General features: G+C 50.9%; 1 protein-coding gene across 1 annotated transcript; it reads left to right on the top strand.

Annotated features, from left to right (window-relative positions):
- The first annotated feature begins 694 nt into the window (after nt 1–694).
- Nucleotides 695–2,688, top strand: LOC123121897 (fasciclin-like arabinogalactan protein 7). The gene is made up of 2 exons (XM_044541988.1): nt 695–941; nt 1,631–2,688. The coding sequence occupies exon 2, from the start codon at nt 1,678–1,680 to the stop codon at nt 2,470–2,472; it is 795 nt and encodes a 264-aa protein (XP_044397923.1). The 5' UTR covers nt 695–941; nt 1,631–1,677; the 3' UTR covers nt 2,473–2,688.
- Nucleotides 2,689–20,506: the final 17,818 nt, after the last annotated feature.

Genomic DNA, 20,506 nt, shown 5'->3' with positions numbered 1-20,506 from the left:
ATTTAATTCTGGTCAACATAGGGGTCAGAAAACAAATGGAATTATTTATCCACATGACATTTTCCTCGAAAACGGTAAAAAAAATGTAACAAAAATCGTTTGGGGCCTGATGAATCTTGTGTCAGACGGTGAGTAAAAAAGTTTGCACTAGTCAATGGTGCATCTTGTGGTTTTGCATACGATCCGTTAAACAAATGCACTAGTGTGCTTCCCGCAAAAGAGAAAAAAATGTGCACTAGTGTGCAACTTGAGTTTCAGAAGTCAAAGTTTGGCAGGAAGAAAACCACACCACGACAAGGTAATGACAACCCCTGCAATGCAGTAACGGGCTTTACAAGGAAACTACTCCTAGCAGTACTAGTTAACCATGCCCAGTGTTTATGTGCTATGTCCGTACCTCTCATCAGAAGAAAAAAAAAGGGACAGGATCATAAAGATGAGAATAGAATGTGTAGAAAGGGCAAGACAAATACCAGTACCCAAGTACTGTCGGAGATCACCGGACGACTGAATCAAAATGGTCGTGCATCGATGCTCACTTATGTACAATATACACAATTGTACTGTACCAGAGAAAGTACATACAGGAATTAAACCGAACACAAGGACACCAATTGTACCACCAGCACCGATAAGAAGTAGTGCGATTTACTCAAGAGAGACCAGAGAACAGACACAGAAAGGAAGCGCAGCAGCTAATGCCTGGCCAGCAGCAGCTCCCCCGTTCCGCACCAACTGACCCGCAACACCAGCTGCCACCCATCACCATATCAACCTAATGAATTATTGTTATTTAGCCACCACCACCACCACCTCCTCCTCCTCCTCCTCCCTGCACGAGCACGAACACCAACCTTTTATATAGCGTCGCCTCCTCTCGGCAGCACCCTTGCCAGCCTCTCCTCTTCTTCTCCCGTCCTCGCCTTCCCTGCCCTGCTCAGGTTTGCTCCCCCCTTCAATTCTCCTCTGCGTTTGCAATGTGATGTCGTCAACTCGTTATGTAATTTCAAAGTTCTGCAAGTCTATGCCATTTCGTCAGTAGGATGCTTGTGTAGTCTTTCCAGAGTTCTTCAGCCCTGGCTAGCCCATGAGATTTAGTCTTTTCTGTGTTTGTGTCGAACATGATGGCTGCATTTTCTTCAAGTCGAAGCAGAGACTGTGTGATCGCTTGGTGTAGGCAGGCAGAAAAGTGTTACAGCTTGGTAGTTGGTTCGGGCCTTTTTGTCCTTGTGCTGAGATCTACACGGCTTTCTTTTTGTTCAAGCAAAACTACTTTATATGGCAATCGTGATTTGGTAGGTATAACAACTAATTTACTATAATGCGGCACCTATACCGTAGGTCCTACTGCACTGGATCTGGTGATCCTGATGCCTGAAATGGTTCTTTTGCGTGTAGTTTCCCTGTCGGCGATAGTGGGTGGTGAGTGGATCGATCACCAAATGTTGAAATTGTTGATCTGAATGCTGAAACATGCACTCAAACGGATGATAGATCTTGCCGTTTTTCTTCTTGGTAGTAGTACGTATCAAGCAGCAACATGTTGATCATTCAGATCAAACCACCACAGAGTATTCAGGTTCTGAGTTGAAAGTTGTAACGCTCTCTGAAACTTCCTGCGTGATCTCAGGGGATTTGGATCAGGGAAGAAGAGAAGGCAAGCAAGCGGTGGTGACCATGGAGTTCAAAGCGGCCGCTTTCACCGCAGCCGTTCTGGCAGTCCTCCTCTGTTCCCCAGCATCAGCCCAGAAGAGTCCACCGGCGCCCTCGCCGGTGTCGGTGTCAATTCCGCCGTCCCTCGCTCCGGCGCCGGCGCCGGCCCCGCGCTACGTGGACCTGGCGGCGCTCCTCGACGTGGCCGGCCCGTTCCACACCTTCCTCGGCTACCTGCAGAAGACGAAGGTGATCGAGACCTTCCAGGCCCAGGCCAACAAGACCGACGAGGGCATCACCATCTTCGTCCCCAAGGACTCGGCCTTCGCGGCGCTCAAGAAGTCCACCTTCTCCAACCTCACCGGCGACCAGCTCAAGACGCTGCTCCTCTACCACGCCTTCCCCAAGTACTACCCGCTGGCGCAGTTCAGGAACCTCAGCTCGCTCAACCCGGTGAACACCTTCGCCGGCTCGCCCTACACGCTCAACCTCACCGACGACATGGGCAGCATCAGCGTCGAGTCCATGTGGTCCAAGCCCAAGATCTCCAGCAGCGTCTACGCCACCAAGCCCATCGCCGTCTACTCCATCAACAACGTGCTCCTGCCCATGCAGCTCTTCAGCAAGGACCCGCCGCTGGCGCCGGCGCCGGCGCCCGCGCCGGAGTCGGGGGCGTCGGACATCGCCCCCAGCCCGGGCGGCGGCAAAGCGGGCGCCGGGAACGGCAAGGCGGACTCGACGAGCGCCGGGCATGTCGGTGTCGCGAATTGCTTGGGGCTGCTGGCTGCCGCGGCAGGTGGCTTGATGCTCCTGTGGTGAGAGAGAACACATGGATGGATGGTTCCTGTCATTTGTAAGCACTTGAATTTGATTTTGAGCTGGTTGATGGAGGCATTCTTTTGGACATAGTAGGCATGATGTTAGGATTGAGTCGGGGTATTTTACATCATATTGCTCTCATGCATAATCATGATCATTACTCATAAATTGACGGACGGATGAATATCGAAGGAGGTTTCGTCACCTTTATTATGATGACTACTGCTTCGCTTGCTCGTGTTACTCTGTTTATCTCTATGCAGATTGCCAAGTGATATAAAGCTCCATGCTAAAGCCGTTGGAAGCTGCCTTAGGCATAACGCGCAACCCTCTGTTTTCCACTCACCCCTCCTCGGCTCCACGCACATGCACCCTCCCTCACTCTTACAGTGTCCTCTCCATGTGTCGCCGCAATCTTTAGCCCTAGTCGTCTCTCCCTTTCTCTCCTCCACGCGGCTCTTAGATCCACCACCATCTCGCATGTTTCAAACTATAGCTGCCCTGCTACAGCTCACCGATAGGCGAAAAAGGAGGCGGCTGAGTTCCCTTGTCTCACCACTAGAAGGCCATAGGTCCTATCTTGCTCCGTCGGATGCTCTAGGAATGAGAGGGTGGGGGAACCCCGGATATGTGATTTTGGCGTGTAGATTGTAGGTTTCGGTTTTGCTTGGCAGCGCTATGGTGGCGGACGCACCGCCTTGTAGAATATAATTATGTCTCATCTTCTTTCTCACCCCAAAGTTGCTCCTCTAAAACGGCGTCAATGAGCTAGTAGCATTGTGTCCCAGTCGGTTCTTCATATCGACGATATTAGTGTTTGTTCCTCGGCATCGTTGCTTTGGGGAGGTGGCCACAACTTGGGATGACCTTTCGGTTCTCCAGGTACACCTCCTACCAGCGAGTCGCCGAGGAGCTTTACGAACTTGTGTTTCCTGGATCTAGGAGTCGAAATCTGGGGAGTTTTGTGGTGACATTCATCTTCGAATATAGCATCGCCGTCTTCTCCAAGCCATTGGTCCGTCTAATTGATGTCGTCGGTGTTTCCTGACAGAGTTCAATGACCTCGTGGCCACGTGTGTGGAAAAGACTCTTGTTCCAGTGTTGGGGTGAAACTCCAATCGCAACAACTATCGATGCACCATCTACATATGTAAGTTGGAGAAGGCGGGAGTTTCTCCATGTACCAGGATCTGATTTTTATTTCTTTCAAGTTCTCTTGTAATCTCGCCACCATTAGGTCAGGGTAGTACCGCGCCTAGGTCTTCCTATAAGACTATCGGGATGTTCATTATCCATGGGAAGCCTAGTTCAGCCTCAACACTGCCATCTTCAAGCTAGCTATCGTCACCTTTGTCATCATCGACCTCACTAGTCAGTCCGTCTCCTATCTCTGCCTTCTTTCTATGCTCCTTCCTCCACATCTCCTTCTCCTTGAGGCAATAAAGATCTAGTACAGGCAATTAAATTCAATTAAGCTACTTATGATTCTCAAAGGTTTTTAATGCCTCAAAAAATCATTTGTATAAATTATGTCGCAATACAAAACATAGGGTGTGACACCTTTCCACTGTTCTTAGATAAGTGACTGCCTCTTTTGTCGTGGTACAAAACATAAGGTGTGCCCCGATGAGACCTCCATCTAAGCCCATTGAACGCTCATTACTTGTCAACCGCCTGAGTGACCTTACCACAGTCGTCGTTGAGCAACCCCATGTTCACCATTATCTTTGTCGACCTGCCTGATCACCACTCCCCCCCTCCCCCCCCCCCCCCCCCCCCCCCCCCCCCAACTCCTCGGCCCTTCCCTTTTCCTTTCCTTCTCTTCCGATTGCCGGTGCAAGCTCCTCATCTTGTCCTTTGATTACCATGACTTAGGTCACAAGTCCTTGTAAAACATGTGTCGAAATGTTCATTTTTTGCAAGAAATATTTTTCTTTGTGTTTACTAAGAGGCCACGAGTGATTCATCTTGCTCACTAGTTTGCATTGATGAGTAGTTCTTGCCAGAAACAACATGCCCAAGATGAGTTGTGATTAACTGAAAGACTCATGACTCATACTCAGGGAGTTGATTTTGAGCTGGGGTCTTATTAATTGCATTCGGTATGTGCATACAAACAATATGATTAGTAGGAGCTTCCATGTGCAACGAGCATGGTTTCTTGTTCTCCTCACATGCCATTTTATTTTCATGTGTGCAGAATCAAGAGGATTCCGTTTTACATCAATGTAAAGTGTGTGAGATCTTCGGCTTGGCTGTATCTTAATCGGTTCTCCACTTGACTCGCGTATAAATGTATAATATTTTCAACATGTGTGCGGTTTCCTACTGGAGCGGGCATACCTCATGCATCGTCGTAGCAACAAGCCTACACAGGCACCCAATCAAAAATAGTGTTCAAAGTCAACTTTACACTTAATCTGGCCGGGGACACTAGCATTTTCCTATTCCCATGTAATCAATGCACGCATTTTGGCTTCTCTCTCTAAAAGGTGTTGATTATTATTACGTACTCCTCCGTTCCATAATGTAGCGCATACGGACCAGGAACACCGCCCGACCCCCGCGTCGCTCCTATCGGGCGACTCGGGGGAGACCTAGCCCGCAGCCGCCAGCTACCCCTGTCGGCACACTCCTCTCCGCCGCTGCCGCAGGCTACGCAGCGGTGGTGGCGACCCCCATCTCCAAAGGTGGCTGGGGGGATCTGCGGTGGACGCAGGTGGCCGCAGGTGACGGCGGCGTCGTCGTCGTTGGCGGCGATGCAGGAGTGCAGGGGAGGTGGCCCCTGCAGGTGGTGGTGGGGGCGCTGCCTCGCGGTGAAGCACCGGAGGCTGTCTTGCGCTGCTATCGCAGTTCGGTCGGCGGCTCGGTTCTGGCTGGATCCGACGCCCACGGGATCGGCGGCTGGCAGGCTGGTGGCACGGGCGGCGCCGATGTGGTCGCGCGGCATGCGGTGGTGGATGAGCAGGCGCGGGGAGGAGTGGTTGCTCTCATGGCTGTGGTCGCTGCTCGGTCTGCGGAGTCAGGTACGCCTGGATCTGGCCTTCCCGGGTAGCGGCGACTCGGCTCGATCTGCGGTGCCTGGTCTCTGCTTGAGGGGATGGGAGGTTGGGTGGTGGCGCAGGCTCCAGGTGGTCGGCAGAGGCCTTTCCTGGGCGTTGCGGGGACTTCCTGCTACCTCCGTTGTCGCCGGTGCTCGTGGTGGGTGGTGGCGTCGGCTGTGAGTGCAGGCTGGGAGTTGGCTGTAAGTGGTGACCGTGGCTGCAGGTTGCTGGTGGTGGTTTGGGGATGTGGTCGGTGGTGACTGCTTCGGCCAACGAAGGTGAATCGGGCCTCCTTCGGCGGCTCTGATTCGTCTGGTTTGGTTGGGGCATGGTGGCTGCAGCCTTTCAGCAGCGGGGTGGTAGCTCGCTTCTTCGTGCTCGGCTGTGCGCGGTAGAGGAGCAACCAAGTCACGCAACTGCTTCTTCGAGAGGTGTCCGATCAAGTGGGGCGAAAGCCTTGCTTCATCCGGAGCCGGGGACAGTGGCGCTCGTGGGCGTCGCTAACCTTCTCGGAGGCGTCGCTGTCATGTTGTTTAATCCTCCTCGTCGGCACCCCGGGGGAAACCCCTATTCCAGGTCTTCCTGGTACGACTGATGGCAGCGTAACCGGCGTCGTGGCCCTTCTAGAAGGCTTCATCTTTGGAGTTGCATGGTCGATGAGTGTTTGTTGCTCACTGCGGTGAAGGTGGTGGTGGTGCAGCCGCTTGGGGTCGACGGTGGTTGTTCGGTGGTGTTCATTGGGGTTCGGCGGCGGTGCTTTTGCCGTCGCAAGGCAGCCATCTGTTTCCCCTCGTGAAGGTGTCTCCCTGTGACGCCCCCGATTTGACCGTACACTAATCATGCACGCAAATGTGTACGATCAAGGTCAGGGACTCACGGGAAGATATCACAACACAACTCTACAACATAAATAAGTCATACAAGCATCATAATACAAGCCAGGGGCCTCGAGGGCTCGAATACAAGTGCTCGATCACAGACGAGTCAGCGGAAGCAACAATATCTGAGTACAGACATAAGTTAAACAAGTTTGCCTTAAGAAGGCTAGCACAAACTGGGATACAGATCGAACGAGGCGCAGGCCTCCTGCCTGGGATCCTCCTAACTACTCCAGGTCGTCGTCAGCGGCCTGCACGTAGTAGTAGGCACCTCCAGTGTCGTAGGTGTCTTCGTCGACGGTGGCGTCTGGCTCCTGGACTCCAACATCTGGTTGCGGCAACCAGATAGAAAGGAAAAGGGGGAAAAGAGGGAGAGAAGCAACCGTGAGTACTCATCCAAAGTACTCGCAAGCAAGGAGCTAGACTACGTATGCATGGGTATATGTGTAAAAGGGCATATCAGTGGACTGAACTGCAGAATGCCAGAATAAGAGGGGGATAGCTAGTCCTGTCGAAGACTACGCTTCTGGCCATCTCCATCTTGCAGCATGTAGAAGAGAGTAGATTGAAGTCCTCCAAGTAGCATCGCATAGCATAATCCTACCCGGCGATCCCCTCCTCGTCGCCCTGTTAGAGAGCGATCACCGGGTTATATCTGGCACTTGGAAGGGTGTGTTTTATTCAGTATCCAGTTCTAGTTGTCATAAGGTCAAGGTACAACTCCGGGTCGTCCTTTTACCGAGGGACACGGCTATTCGAATAGATAAACTTCCCTGCAGGGGTGCACCACATAACCCAACACGCTCGATCCCATTTGGCCGGACACACTTTTCTAGGTCATGCCCGGCCTCGTAAGATCAACACGTCGCAGCCCCACCTAGGCTCAACAGAGAGGTCAGCACGCCGGTCTAAACCTATGCGCGCAGGGGTCTGGGCCCATCGCCCTATGCACACCTGCACGTTGCGTACGCGGCCGGAAGCAGACCTAGCCTAGTGGCGTTCCAGTCCAATCCGGCGCGCGCCACTCAGTCGCTGACGTCACGAAGGCTTCGGCTGATACCACGACGCCGGGATACCCATAACTACTCCCGCGTAGATGGTTAGTGCGTATAGACCAAATGGCCAGACTCAGATCAAATACCAAGAACTCGTTAAGCGTGTTATGTATCCGCGAACGCCGACCAGGGCCAGGCCCACCTCTCTCCTAGGTGGTCTCAACCTGCCCTGTCGCTCCGCCACAAAGTAACAGTCGGGGGCCGTCAGGAACCCAGGCCCACCTCTACCGGGGTGGAGCCACCTGTCCTTTCAGCCCCCTCATCAGAATCACTTGCGGGTACTCCTCGAGCCGACCCGACTTTAGTCACCACATGTGTCATGTATATAATGTATATAGTATATACCCGTGATCACCTCCCAAAGTGATCACGGCCCAGTAGTATAGCATGGCAGACGGACAAGAGTGTAGGGCCACTGATGGAACACTAGCATCCTATACTAAGCAGTAGGATAGCAGGTAAGGGTAACAACTGTAGCATCAATGACAGGCTATGCATCAGGATAGGATTAACGGAAAGCAGTAACATGCTACACTACTCTAATGCAAGCAGTATAGAGAAGAATAGGCGATATCTGGTGATCAAGGGGGGGGGGCTTGCCTGGTTGCTCAGACAAGAAGGAGGGGTCATCAGTGACGTAGTCGACCACAGGGGCATCAGCATCGTCACGGGGTCTACCGAAGAGAAGAGGGGGGAGAAACAGTAAATACATAGCAAGCAAGTGCATAACAGGACAACAGGCAGAGCTAGACGTGTTCTAACGCGGTATGAGGTGATACCGGTGAAGGGGGGAAACATCCGGGAAAAATATCCCCGGTGTTTCACGTTTTCGGACAGACGAACCGGAGGTGAAATGTTGCAGGTTCAATAGGTTAGGGATGTGTGGTGGACGAACGGGCTGCGTATCCGGATTCGTCTCGTCGTTCTGAGCAACTTTCATGTATAAAACTTTTTCATCCGAGTTACGGTTTATTTTCTATGATTTTTCAAAGATTTAAACAAATCCTGGGATTTCTGCATTTAATTTAATTCGAAATAATAAAAAGACAAATTGCTATGGGTACACAGGAGTGTACCCAGCAATGTGTGCATCTGTATGACATGTGGGGCCAGGGGCTGGGTTGACCCAGTCAATATTTTGACTAGTCCAATGTGAACAGCGTATGTGGGTCCCAATTGTCATTGACTCATTTTAATTAACAGGTTTTTGACTAAGTTTACTTAGCTTAATTAGGGGGTTTGGGGCTAAACTAATTAGGGCCTCCCTAATTAACAGGGGGGTCGGGCCCATGTGCCAGTGGCCCAAATCGGCCTCTGGTGTGGCTGTGCCCGTACGTACGTACTCGTAGAGTACGACGCCGGCGGCCATGGTGTTGGCCGTGGGAAGGCTCGGCACAGGGGGCGCGAGCAGGCCCGGGCGGAGGTGGGCGCCGCCGGCTGAGGCGGGCGACTGGGGGCGCGGCCACATGCGTAGGGGGTGAGCGTGGGCGAGGAGGCGTGCAGGCAAGGGCGGTCTCCGGCGGGCGCGGCGAGGCGCGCACGCAGACGTCGTCGGCAGTGGAAGGGGGACTGGGCCTGGCGCGAGGCAGTAGCAGCAGCAGGCACACGGGAGGGAGGCAAGGCGCGGGCGGCGGGTTGGCCGGAGGTGGGTGACGGGCAGGGGAAGAGGTGGTCGGCGGATGGGGCAGCGGGAGCCCGCGCGGGGAGCGCGATGACGGCGGACGCGCACACGTACAGAGGAGGAGAGGGAGGAGGAGGGAGGTGGCGGCTCACGACGAATGTAGGGTACAGGCAACGTGTGCGGGGAGGAGGACGGGGAGGCGTTCCGGCGAGGTGGAGCCGAGGAAGGAGCGGCGACGATGACGGGGTCCGGCAAGTCGGAGTGACGGTGGTGGTGCTCCGGTGACGGGGTGGTGGTCGGCAACGGCGTAGGGCGCTCGGGGCGGCGAGCACGGCGTCCTGCGAGGCGGGCGACAGGGGGAGCGGCGCCGACGTCGGGGCCTCAGGCGGCGGTGGTCGGAGACGGGGGACAGGGGCGACGGGGCGCCGGCGGTGGGCACAGGGGCAAGGCGCCCCGATCCAGATCGCGGGGGCGGCGGGGGGGGAGGAGCGAGGGAGAGAGGGGAGTGGGGTAGTGGGGGCGACGGGGTGGATAGGGTTGCGGGGGTGAGGGTGGGCCGGCAGGCCGCTCGGCCACACGGCCAACTGGGCCAAGGCCCAGTCAGGGGGGGCAGTTGTTTTTCTTTTCCTTTTTTGTTTGTTTTAGTTTTAGTTCTTTTTCCTTTTCTGTTTTATTTTAGTTACACTTTATTCTTAGTTCAGTAAAATATGACAATAGCTCCAAATTAGTGTGCCAAAACAACCCACTACCCTAAAAAGTTTTACCTCAAGATAAAATAGTTTATGATTTTATAAAATATCAAAGGCATTTATTTAATAGTTTTACCTACTGTTTTAATCATTTAAGTGCATTTAAACTTTTTATAAAAATGTTGTTTCTTCACCATAACTACCTACGCAATATTTGTCACGATCCGAACATTTTAGTTTTAACATCTGAAAACTTTTGTTGTTTGCTTTTATTTAAATTTTGAATTTGTTTCGGTTCTGAACCATCGAGAGTTTATCAATAGTAACGGGGTGACGTGGCATCGTTAACGAGGGATTACTGTAGCTTAATTATCCGGGCGTCACAATTCTCCTCCACTACAAGAAATCTCGTCCCGAGATTTAGGAGGTGAGGTAAGGGGGAAAGTTCTGGTTACGAAATTATAACGGATCTTCTCGAAGAAGTTAATCCCTTTCATTGATGTCTTCAATTCTTTATTCCTATGCATCATGATGATGTTGTCGTCCTTCCTTCGGGGAACTCCATCGTACTTACGAATAGGTAAGGGGCAGCTCTTCAACGATAGGATGTTATAAGGGAAAATCATCTGGGGGGTTATCCCAAGAATGAACATATGAGTATCTCTCGAGTTGAACAAATGAAACACATCGAGAGCAGAGTAGGACAGTGCAATAAGAAGTTTCGAGCGGATAGGCAATCGTTCATTGCCTGAAACAGAGTGAAAAGGGGTTCAGAGCAACGGGAATAAGTATTGTGTCTGATGCCAGTATAGATCAGTAGGACGATGGTCCGTGAATTACATACGAGGCCACGCGCGATGAATAAATTTGGGAACAGGGGGTGCACAGGAGAGTCAGGTTTCGATCCTGTGGAACAGTGGGTTATGGGCCCACCATGTGGGTTAAAAGTAGGAAGGGCGGTGATAACTGCACGATCATGATAGCAAGGCATGGCAGAGGGTAGCCTGTCAGTTATATGTCAGCAACATCGTCGGTACCAAGGGCGAGGGACGAAGAGAACCATTTTCCTGCTCGTTGAAACGAGGCGGACCATTAGGCAAAGTTCTCGTCCATCGGTGGTTACCGAAATGTCACCAACAATAATAACAAGGTCTTACTGACAGAGTTGTACACCGAGGTGTTTACATAAGCAGGAGAATATTACTGCTTAGATCATATAGTTCACCAGAAAGGTTAAACCACACAATGGAAAGGAAAATATGATTATCAGATTAAACAGAAGAATGGAAAGGAAAATGTGTTTAAACACATATTTCAAGGTTATATCCTTCCCAAGGACAAGCTGAGCATGATATTCATGACAGGATATAATGTAGAAAACTCTTTAGGTAGGGGAGAGAAATTTCATGACATTACCCATACAACGGTGTTTGGATAATTGAGCAGGAAACATTTAGCATTGGGCTTCAAATGTTCCTGTTGAAAATCGGAGTACCATAGACATGCTTCGAGATAGCATTGACATGGTCAACAGGTGAAGATCAGACTTTGGAAACAAAAAGGATCCATCAGGAACAACTTATAGAATAAGTCTTACAATTTCCTCATGGAAGAACAGCTAACCTTGCTAAAAGGGAAAACTTATAACAATAGGTCCTCCCGCCAGGTGTGCTGGGTATCATCACCTTACCGGGTCATAAATAGGCCAATGTTATAACTCTTGGAAATATGTTCCAACCATCATATCTTACCGAGATTCAGATCTGATTGGTGTCAGGATAACTCAGACATAGGAGGCCTGAGAAGAAAGGTGCAACACAAATTGATGGGATGACATTGTAAGATTCTCGGGAAATGAACCATGGAAGCGAGTTCCGAACAAGGGTTCATAATTAAATCAAGGAGAGGTGAGGAGGTGACTGCTTGACTCAGCGACAATCCATTGAGATTACCAAAAGATGGATTTCCACCACTATGTGAACAAGGAGATAACATTAGCTAGATCGAATGACTTAATGATGTATGCTCGAGGAAAACATACACAGTTAAACATTGGTTGAAATGTGCACCCGAAATATGGGCTAGGTAGCACGATCAATGTCCGAATGATGATTCATTAAGCCATAGACGTAGAATGAAACTATAGACCAATAACTTCAAAGCAATAGGGTTGCTAGAAGTTTAGAATCTACACATCACAGACCATTTGTCGGTATTTCGTTTAGAAACAACACGGGGACCAAGAAAGAATGGTGATGGTGAGAAGTATCACTGTACCAAGAATTCTTAAGAGGTGGAGTAATGTTCACGACATTCTTGACATCAAAGATGGTAATACTCCACGGTAGAACATAACATAAGTTGGATAGTAGGGGAAATCAAGATACAACACAAAATATGAACAAGTTCGTGTTGGGGGGAGGTAAGGATGTTGTCGATGATAACATAATTCATCGAGGGGCAAGGATGGTATTTCTCATCCTGAATTTTCGACACACAACTTGGAAGAAGTCAAATTTGTTGACAATGATCACGACAAATTTGTCGAGAGGTTTTCAAGAAGATGTAATTGATCGACGATGACATTAAGTCAAAGGAATGATGAAAGCGAAAGGTTATTGGAACCACGGGTAGCACACAAACTCGGGGTCAAGTTTGTTGTTCGAGGTGAAACGATATGACGAGGAAAATCGACGTAAGCTTAGCATTATCGTCGAAAGTGGTGCTCCGGGAATAAGGACCAGGTAGCACAGTTAAAATCATCAAGATAATGATATAGCCAAACAGGCTAGGAATGACGCGATCGGGTACAAACTCGTAGGTAAGGAACATTACTAAAAGTTGTTGAACCGTAGTGCGGACTCGATTCAATTATCGGGGTACTCGAGTGATTAACCACTCAAAACTCAGGAAGAATAGTAACCCGTGAGAATGTAGTACTTGATGAAGAACTCATAAGAAGTTATGCGGTTCCGTGATAATCTCGAGATACCAGGGGGTAATGCTCGACGACAGATCAAAGTAGAGGTTGGACTAGGGTATTGCTCTGCAGAAGACAAGTGCTTAAACTTGCACGAGAAATGGTATTTAAAGGAGAACATGGTCGGAACCACGATTGCAAAAGGCCAGATCCCAGATATAAGATGAACTTATACCAAGGGAATAATTAATTTAAGAGAAGCTTTTAATGATAAGATCTACATCGTGTCCATGGGCATGAACACAAAGTTCAAGGTCGACTCCCACTTCTCCAATGCATATCCTTTTCATTTACTTCTCGCGTTCGATGAAGTTGTAGTGTTGAAATTTTATATGGCAAAATACCAGGAGAGTATGACTCGTGAAAACTTTCGAGTTCACACATATTAAGGAAGGCATAGGTTCAACCCATCAAGGCATCTTAGGAACATATACCACAAACTTCGGAGTAAATATTACAAGCTCGAAAGAAGAGCATTGTTCAAAAACAGATGATACAATTTACCAAATGCATTATATACCCATGGAAAGGCTCACAAGGTTATTCAATATGAAGGACACTGTCGGATAAAATCCAACAAAGGAACCGATGGTCCACTAGGGATCTGATGTGAGCATCGGTACTCAACCAGAGTAAGAAGAATGCAAGGAGATCTGATTATAGAAACAACTGACTAACTCAAAGTTCAAATGCAAAAGAATTATGATTTCCAAATCATGGGGTCAGAAGCAACGCTCTGATCAAGGATGGATAAGTTGAGTAGGCTTAGGGGTACAATCGATGGCAATTTGATAGGTCGAGATCCAGCTCACGTTTAACATGACGTCTGAGCCGGAAGAATGAATTCTAGGATATGATTGAGGATTGCGAGCATTCGCAACAAATTGAATCAACGGACTCAAAATGATAATGACAAGAGATGCCAATAAGATTACGAGAATTTTGGGATTAACCATAATGCAAGCAAACAAGAATTTCAAGAGCAATAGGCTCCTGAGGATTTTCGGAAGATCGAATAGTATTTTGAAGACTATTGTGGAATACTTGAATCAACTGGGGATGACCGGATACTCGGTAAGTGCGAGAATTATTCGTAGGGGTATTCAGGTGACAAAGAACAGCAAGGCAGTAAGCTCATAGGATTCTCGGAACAACAAAGAGAATTTCGGGGTATCTTGTAATAACAAGATCAACTGGGAAACATTGTATGAATGGCGAGTATACGTGGTTATTCATAGGAGTTCATCGATGAAAGGGAATTGCAAAAGCGATGAACACAAGTCCTCGGGTTATCATCAGAGAGTATCTTCGGGGTCTTCACGTGCAGCCGACGATCATCAGTAACAAGGGGCTCTCCGGGTGAAAGTGATAACGAGATCCTAATGTTAGATTTAGTAAAATTCACTTAACCCGAATAGAAGAGAGATCAGAGTCCCAGAGTATAGGCAAGGAGTAAAGATACTAATACCACCCAATGGCGACGTGGGCCCGTAAGCCACACAGCCATGTTAGTAAAACAGTTTTCACTGACTAGACTCGACTTCGGCCAAGGAGTAGGAAAGGGGGATTCCTACAGGCAGTCGGCTCTGATACCAACTTGTGACGCCCCCGATTTGACCGTACACTAATCATGCACGCAAATGTGTACGATCAAGATCAGGGACTCACGGGAAGATATCACAACACAACTCTACAACATAAATAAGTCATACAAGCATCATAATACAAGCCAGGGGCCTCGAGGGCTCGAATACAAGTGCTCGATCACAGACGAGTCAGCGGAAGCAACAATATCTGAGTACAGACATAAGTTAAACAAGTTTGCCTTAAGAAGGCTAGCACAAACTGGGATACAGATCGAACGAGGCGCAGGCCTCCTGCCTGGGATCCTCCTAACTACTCCAGGTCGTCGTCAGCGGGCTGCACGTAGTAGTAGGCACCTCCAGTGTCGTAGGTGTCTTCGTCGACGGTGGCGTCTGGCTCCTGGACTCCAACATCTGGTTGCGGCAACCAGATAGAAAGGAAAAGGGGGAAAAGAGGGAGAGAAGCAACCGTGAGTACTCATCCAAAGTACTCGCAAGCAAGGAGCTAGACTACGTATGCATGGGTATATGTGTAAAAGGGCATATCAGTGGACTGAACTGCAGAATGCCAGAATAAGAGGGGGATAGCTAGTCCTGTCGAAGACTACGCTTCTGGCAGCCTCCATCTTGCAGCATGTAGAAGAGAGTAGATTGAAGTCCTCCAAGTAGCATCGCATAGCATAATCCTACCCGGCGATCCCCTCCTCGTCGCCCTGTTAGAGAGCGATCACCGGGTTATATCTGGCACTTGGAAGGGTGTGTTTTATTAAGTATCCATTTCTAGTTGTCATAAGGTCAAGGTACAACTCCGGGTCGTCCTTTTACCGAGGGACACGGCTATTCGAATAGATAAACTTCCCTGCAGGGGTGCACCACATAACCCAACACGCTCGATCCCATTTGGCCGGACACACTTTCCTGGGTCATGCCCGGCCTCGTAAGATCAACACGTCGCAGCCCCACCTAGGCTCAACAGAGAGGTCAGCGCGCCGGTCTAAACCTATGCGCGCAGGGGTCTGGGCCCATCGCCCTATGCACACCTGCACGTTGCGTACGCGGCCGGAAGCAGACCTAGCCTAGTGGCGTTCCAGTCCAATCCGGCGCGCGCCACTCAGTCGCTGACGTCACGAAGGCTTCGGCTGATACCACGACGCCGGGATACCCATAACTACTCCCGCGTAGATGGTTAGTGCGTATAGACCAAATGGCCAGACTCAGATCAAATACCAAGAACTCGTTAAGCGTGTTATGTATCCGCGAACGCCGACCAGGGCCAGGCCCACCTCTCTCCTAGGTGGTCTCAACCTGCCCTGTCGCTCCGCCATAAAGTAACAGTCGGGGGCCGTCAGGAACCCAGGCCCACCTCTACCGGGGTGGAGCCACCTGTCCTTTCAGCCCCCTCATCAGAATCACTTGCGGGTACTCCTCGAGCCGACCCGACTTTAGTCACCACATGTGTCATGTATAAATGTATATAGTATATACCCGTGATCACCTCCCAAAGTGATCACGGCCCAGTAGTATAGCATGGCAGACGGACAAGAGTGTAGGGCCACTGATGGAACACTAGCATCCTATACTAAGCAGTAGGATAGCAGGTAAGGGTAACAACTGTAGCAACAATGGCAGGCTATGCATCAGGATAGGATTAACGGAAAGCAGTAACATGCTACACTACTCTAATGCAAGCAGTATAGAGAAGAATAGGCGATATCTGGTGATCAAGGGGGGGGCTTGCCTGGTTGCTCAGACAAGAAGGAGGGGTCATCGGTGACGTAGTCGACCACAGGGGCATCAGCATCGTCACGGGGTCTACCGAAGAGAAGAGGGGGGAGAAACAGTAAATACATAGCAAGCAAGTGCATAACAGGACAACAGGCAGAGCTAGACGTGTTCTAACGCGGTATGAGGTGATACCGGTGAAGGGGGGAAACATCCGGGAAAATATCCCCGGTGTTTCACGTTTTCGGACAGACGAACCGGAGGTGAAATGTTGCAGGTTCAATAGGTTAGGGATGTGTGGTGGACGAACGGGCTGCGTATCCGGATTCGTCTCGTCGTTCTGAGCAACTTTCATGTATAAAACTTTTTCATCCGAGTTACGGTTTATTTTCTATGATTTTTCAAAGATTTAAACAAATCCTGGGATTTCTGCATTTAATTTAATTCGAAATAATAAAAAGACAAATTGCTATGGGTACACAGGAGTGTACCCAGCAATGTGTGCATCTGTATGACATGTGGGGCCAGGGGCTGGGTTGACCCAGTCAATATTTTGACTAGTCCAATGTGAACAGCGTATGTGGGTCCCAATTGTCATTGACTCATTTTAATTAACAGGTTTTTGACTAAGTTTACTTAGCTTAATTAGGGGGTTTGGGGCTAAACTAATTAGGGCCTCCCTAATTAACAGGGGGGTCGGGCCCATGTGCCAGTGGCCCAAATCGGCCTCTGGTGTGGCTGTGCCCGTACGTACGTACTCGTAGAGTACGACGCCGGCGGCCATGGTGTTGGCCGTGGGAAGGCTCGGCACAGGGGGCGCGAGCAGGCCCGGGCGGAGGTGGGCGCCGCCGGCTGAGGCGGGCGACTGGGGGCGCGGCCACATGCGTAGGGGGTGAGCGTGGGCGAGGAGGCGTGCAGGCAAGGGCGGTCTCCGGCGGGCGCGGCGAGGCGCGCACGCAGACGTCGTCGGCAGTGGAAGGGGGACTGGGCCTGGCGCGAGGCAGTAGCAGCAGCAGGCACACGGGAGGGAGGCAAGGCGCGGGCGGCGGGTTGGCCGGAGGTGGGTGACGGGCAGGGGAAGAGGTGGTCGGCGGATGGGGCAGCGGGAGCCCGCGCGGGGAGCGCGATGACGGCGGACGCGCACACGTACAGAGGAGGAGAGGGAGGAGGAGGGAGGTGGCGGCTCACGACGAATGTAGGGTACAGGCAACGTGTGCGGGGAGGAGGACGGGGAGGCGTTCCGGCGAGGTGGAGCCGAGGAAGGAGCGGCGACGATGACGGGGTCCGGCAAGTCGGAGTGACGGTGGTGGTGCTCCGGTGACGGGGTGGTGGTCGGCAACGGCGTAGGGCGCTCGGGGCGGCGAGCACGGCGTCCTGCGAGGCGGGCGACAGGGGGGAGCGGCGCCGACGTCGGGGCCTCAGGCGGCGGTGGTCGGAGACGGGGGACAGGGGCGACGGGGCGCCGGCGGTGGGCACAGGGGCAAGGCGCCCCGATCCAGATCGCGGGGGCGGCGGGGGGGGGGAAGGAGCGAGGGAGAGAGGGGAGTGGGGTAGTGGGGGCGACGGGGTGGATAGGGTTGCGGGGGTGAGGGTGGGCCGGCAGGCCGCTCGGCCACACGGCCAACTGGGCCAAGGCCCAGTCAGGGGGCAGTTGTTTTTCTTTTCCTTTTTTGTTTGTTTTAGTTTTAGTTCTTTTTCCTTTTCTGTTTTATTTTAGTTACACTTTATTCTTAGTTCAGTAAAATATGACAATAGCTCCAAATTAGTGTGCCAAAACAACCCACTACCCTAAAAAGTTTTACCTCAAGATAAAATAGTTTATGATTTTATAAAATATCAAAGGCATTTATTTAATAGTTTTACCTACTGTTTTAATCATTTAAGTGCATTTAAACTTTTTATAAAAATGTTGTTTCTTCACCATAACTACCTACGCAATATTTGTCACGATCCGAACATTTTAGTTTTAACATCTGAAAACTTTTGTTGTTTGCTTTTATTTAAATTTTGAATTTGTTTCGGTTCTGAACCATCGAGAGTTTATCAATAGTAACGGGGTGACGTGGCATCGTTAACGAGGGATTACTGTAGCTTAATTATCCGGGCGTCACACTCCCCCTGGTGTTGTGCTCAAGACCCTCCCACGGTTGCCGATGTGTTGCGGCGAGCTTCGTGCTCTTGGTGATATCCAGGTTCATCTTTGCCCATTGATGGCGCAAGATGCCTCCCAAGCTTGCTAATCGTTCCGATTTCCCATAGCGGAGCACCCAGTCAAGGTTTGTGTTTAGTGCACTCGGTTGTTGTGGATGCTCCTGAGTTGTGTTGTGGGGCTTGGCAAAGTCCCGGTATTGTGATCCCTCGACGACACCCCACATATACTTGTGTCTTTCGTGGTGATGGTCTTTCTGTCTGTTAGCCAGGCGTGCCTTGTCTTGGGCGTCCTTTTTCTTTCTTCTTCCTTTACACTTGTTCTACGTGTACGGTTTTCGGTCCGGTTTTCCTCATAAACGGGACCAACTTGTTCAGGTTTTCGATCCCGTTTCCCTTATAAACTGGATCAGCCGCTTAAGGGGTGACTCTTGGCTTTGGTAGCTTTTTGAGCAATATATTCATGTGGGGATCCCTCCCCCCGGTGACCGTTCAAAAAAAAGGTGCGCATACAGATTTTTTAAAAGTCAAACCTCGCAAACTTTGACCAAGTTTGTGGAGGAAAATAGTTACATATAAAATGTCAAACGTTTATAATTAGATTCGCTTTCATATTTTAGATATTTGATATTGTAGATATAAATAGTTTTATCTATAAACTTTGAAAATTTGACTCAAAAAAATATATAAGCACTACATTATACAACGGGGGATATGTGTGTGTGTGTGGGGGGGGGGTATTTGCTATCCATCAATTGGCTGAAAATCCGCTTCATGTCAATTGATTTTGCGCGAGGCCGAGTTAGGAGCGATTCGGAGCTAGGGATGATGCGACAATGGTGTCGCTGGTGGAGGCAGGTCGAAGGCTAGTGGTTTCAGGTGCGGAAAAGTCACCAGCAGGGAAATAGTGGCAGGGTTTAGAGGGGTGGCCGAAGCTCGGCGGTGGCATGGTGGACGAGGTGGCTTGGGCAGGGTGGCGTGATGAGACATGCGCGGTAGCGGGTGGTGGAGGCTAGAGGCACGAGACAGGGGTCGTGAGCAGGGAAAAGATATAGCTGCAGGAGGAAGAGGCACTCCAGCCGTTAGATTTCATTCAAATCCTAGGCCTGGAAAAATTTGACCGAGTTTAAATAAAAAATGAGATAAGAGCATCTACAGCTAGGTGCCCCAAACCCTCCTCAAACGTCCGAGTGACCCACTTGGTCACTGACCGGTCACGAATTTTTGACCCAGACGGACGCCTCAAACGAGCCTCAAACGCCCGGGCTGACCGACACCCTTCATATCCAGCCCAAATATGGGGCGGATATGGGGGCACTCGCGACGTCCGACCCAGCCCACGCTGGCCCACCCGACCCCACATATATTCGCCCCCATCCGCTCGCCGGACCAAACCCTAGCCACGTCACACTCCTCTCCCTCCACTCCCTTCGCCACCCAAGCTCACCTCCGGTGATTTCCGACCGTCTCCGGCATGGCGGGCAGCGGATCTGACTCCGACCAGTCCGGATCCGTCGACTGGGGTGTCATCCCGTGCGGGTTGGAGGAGGCAATGGCGGTACGTATTGCACTCCGTCGCTCCCCGGAGGACAGCGTCTGGCCGACGGACGGATCTGTCCGGCGCGACTCCATAGCGTCGGCTCAACGGGCGCTCGGGTCCTCTGGGTCTAGATCATCGCATTCCTGGCAGTTAGAAAATATCTCCTTCCTCATCACCGGTCGGGCAGATTATGAGCCCCACCGGGAACGGGCAGCCCGCCGTGGGAATGAGAGGATAAGGGCCGGCGAGCCCATATCGCGGCGGAAACGCCGGCGGCTGAGGCGGCTGATGCGCCAGCGTGGGCGGTCGTAGAGGAGGAAGCCATCTGCGCACGCATTGTGAAGAAACGGCAGCGGAGGAACGCGCACGCCCTCGCCCGAGAGCAGAATCGTGTTGTCCGTGCCATGGTCGGACTGCCACCGAAGGAGGAGAAGGAGGACAGCTCCGGTGACGACAGCTCCGGCGACGAGCAGATCTGGCTCGATCCGTACTGCGTCGTCCACCGGTACTTCCGTGAGAAAGACAACAAGGGCGACGGGAAGGGAAAGGGCAGCCGTGGATGATCTCTACCATAGCCAAACATGTCAAATTTTGGTAGTCCGGTGGCATGTTAGCAGTGATGAATTAGCCAGACGATGTGTGTAATACATCAACATAGTTGCATGAGTTTGTATGAATTTGAGATATGATAATTGAGGTGTCCGGATGTGGATTGCATTATTTAAGGCGTGACCGGTCAGTGTTGGGCGTTTGAGGGGGGTTCAATTTGCACCT

This window comes from Triticum aestivum, chromosome 5D (genome assembly GCF_018294505.1).
Source record: "Triticum aestivum cultivar Chinese Spring chromosome 5D, IWGSC CS RefSeq v2.1, whole genome shotgun sequence".
NCBI classification, from domain to species: Eukaryota; Viridiplantae; Streptophyta; class Magnoliopsida; order Poales; family Poaceae; genus Triticum; species Triticum aestivum.
Note: the sequence above shows the minus strand (reverse complement) of the source record. Positions and strands in the feature narration are given on the sequence as shown.

What these genes read in the sequence shown, in the direction of transcription:
- LOC123121897 (XM_044541988.1), top strand. Translation starts at nt 1,678, where the DNA reads ATGGAGTTCAAAGCGGCCGCTTTCACCGCAGCCGTTCTGGCAGTCCTC.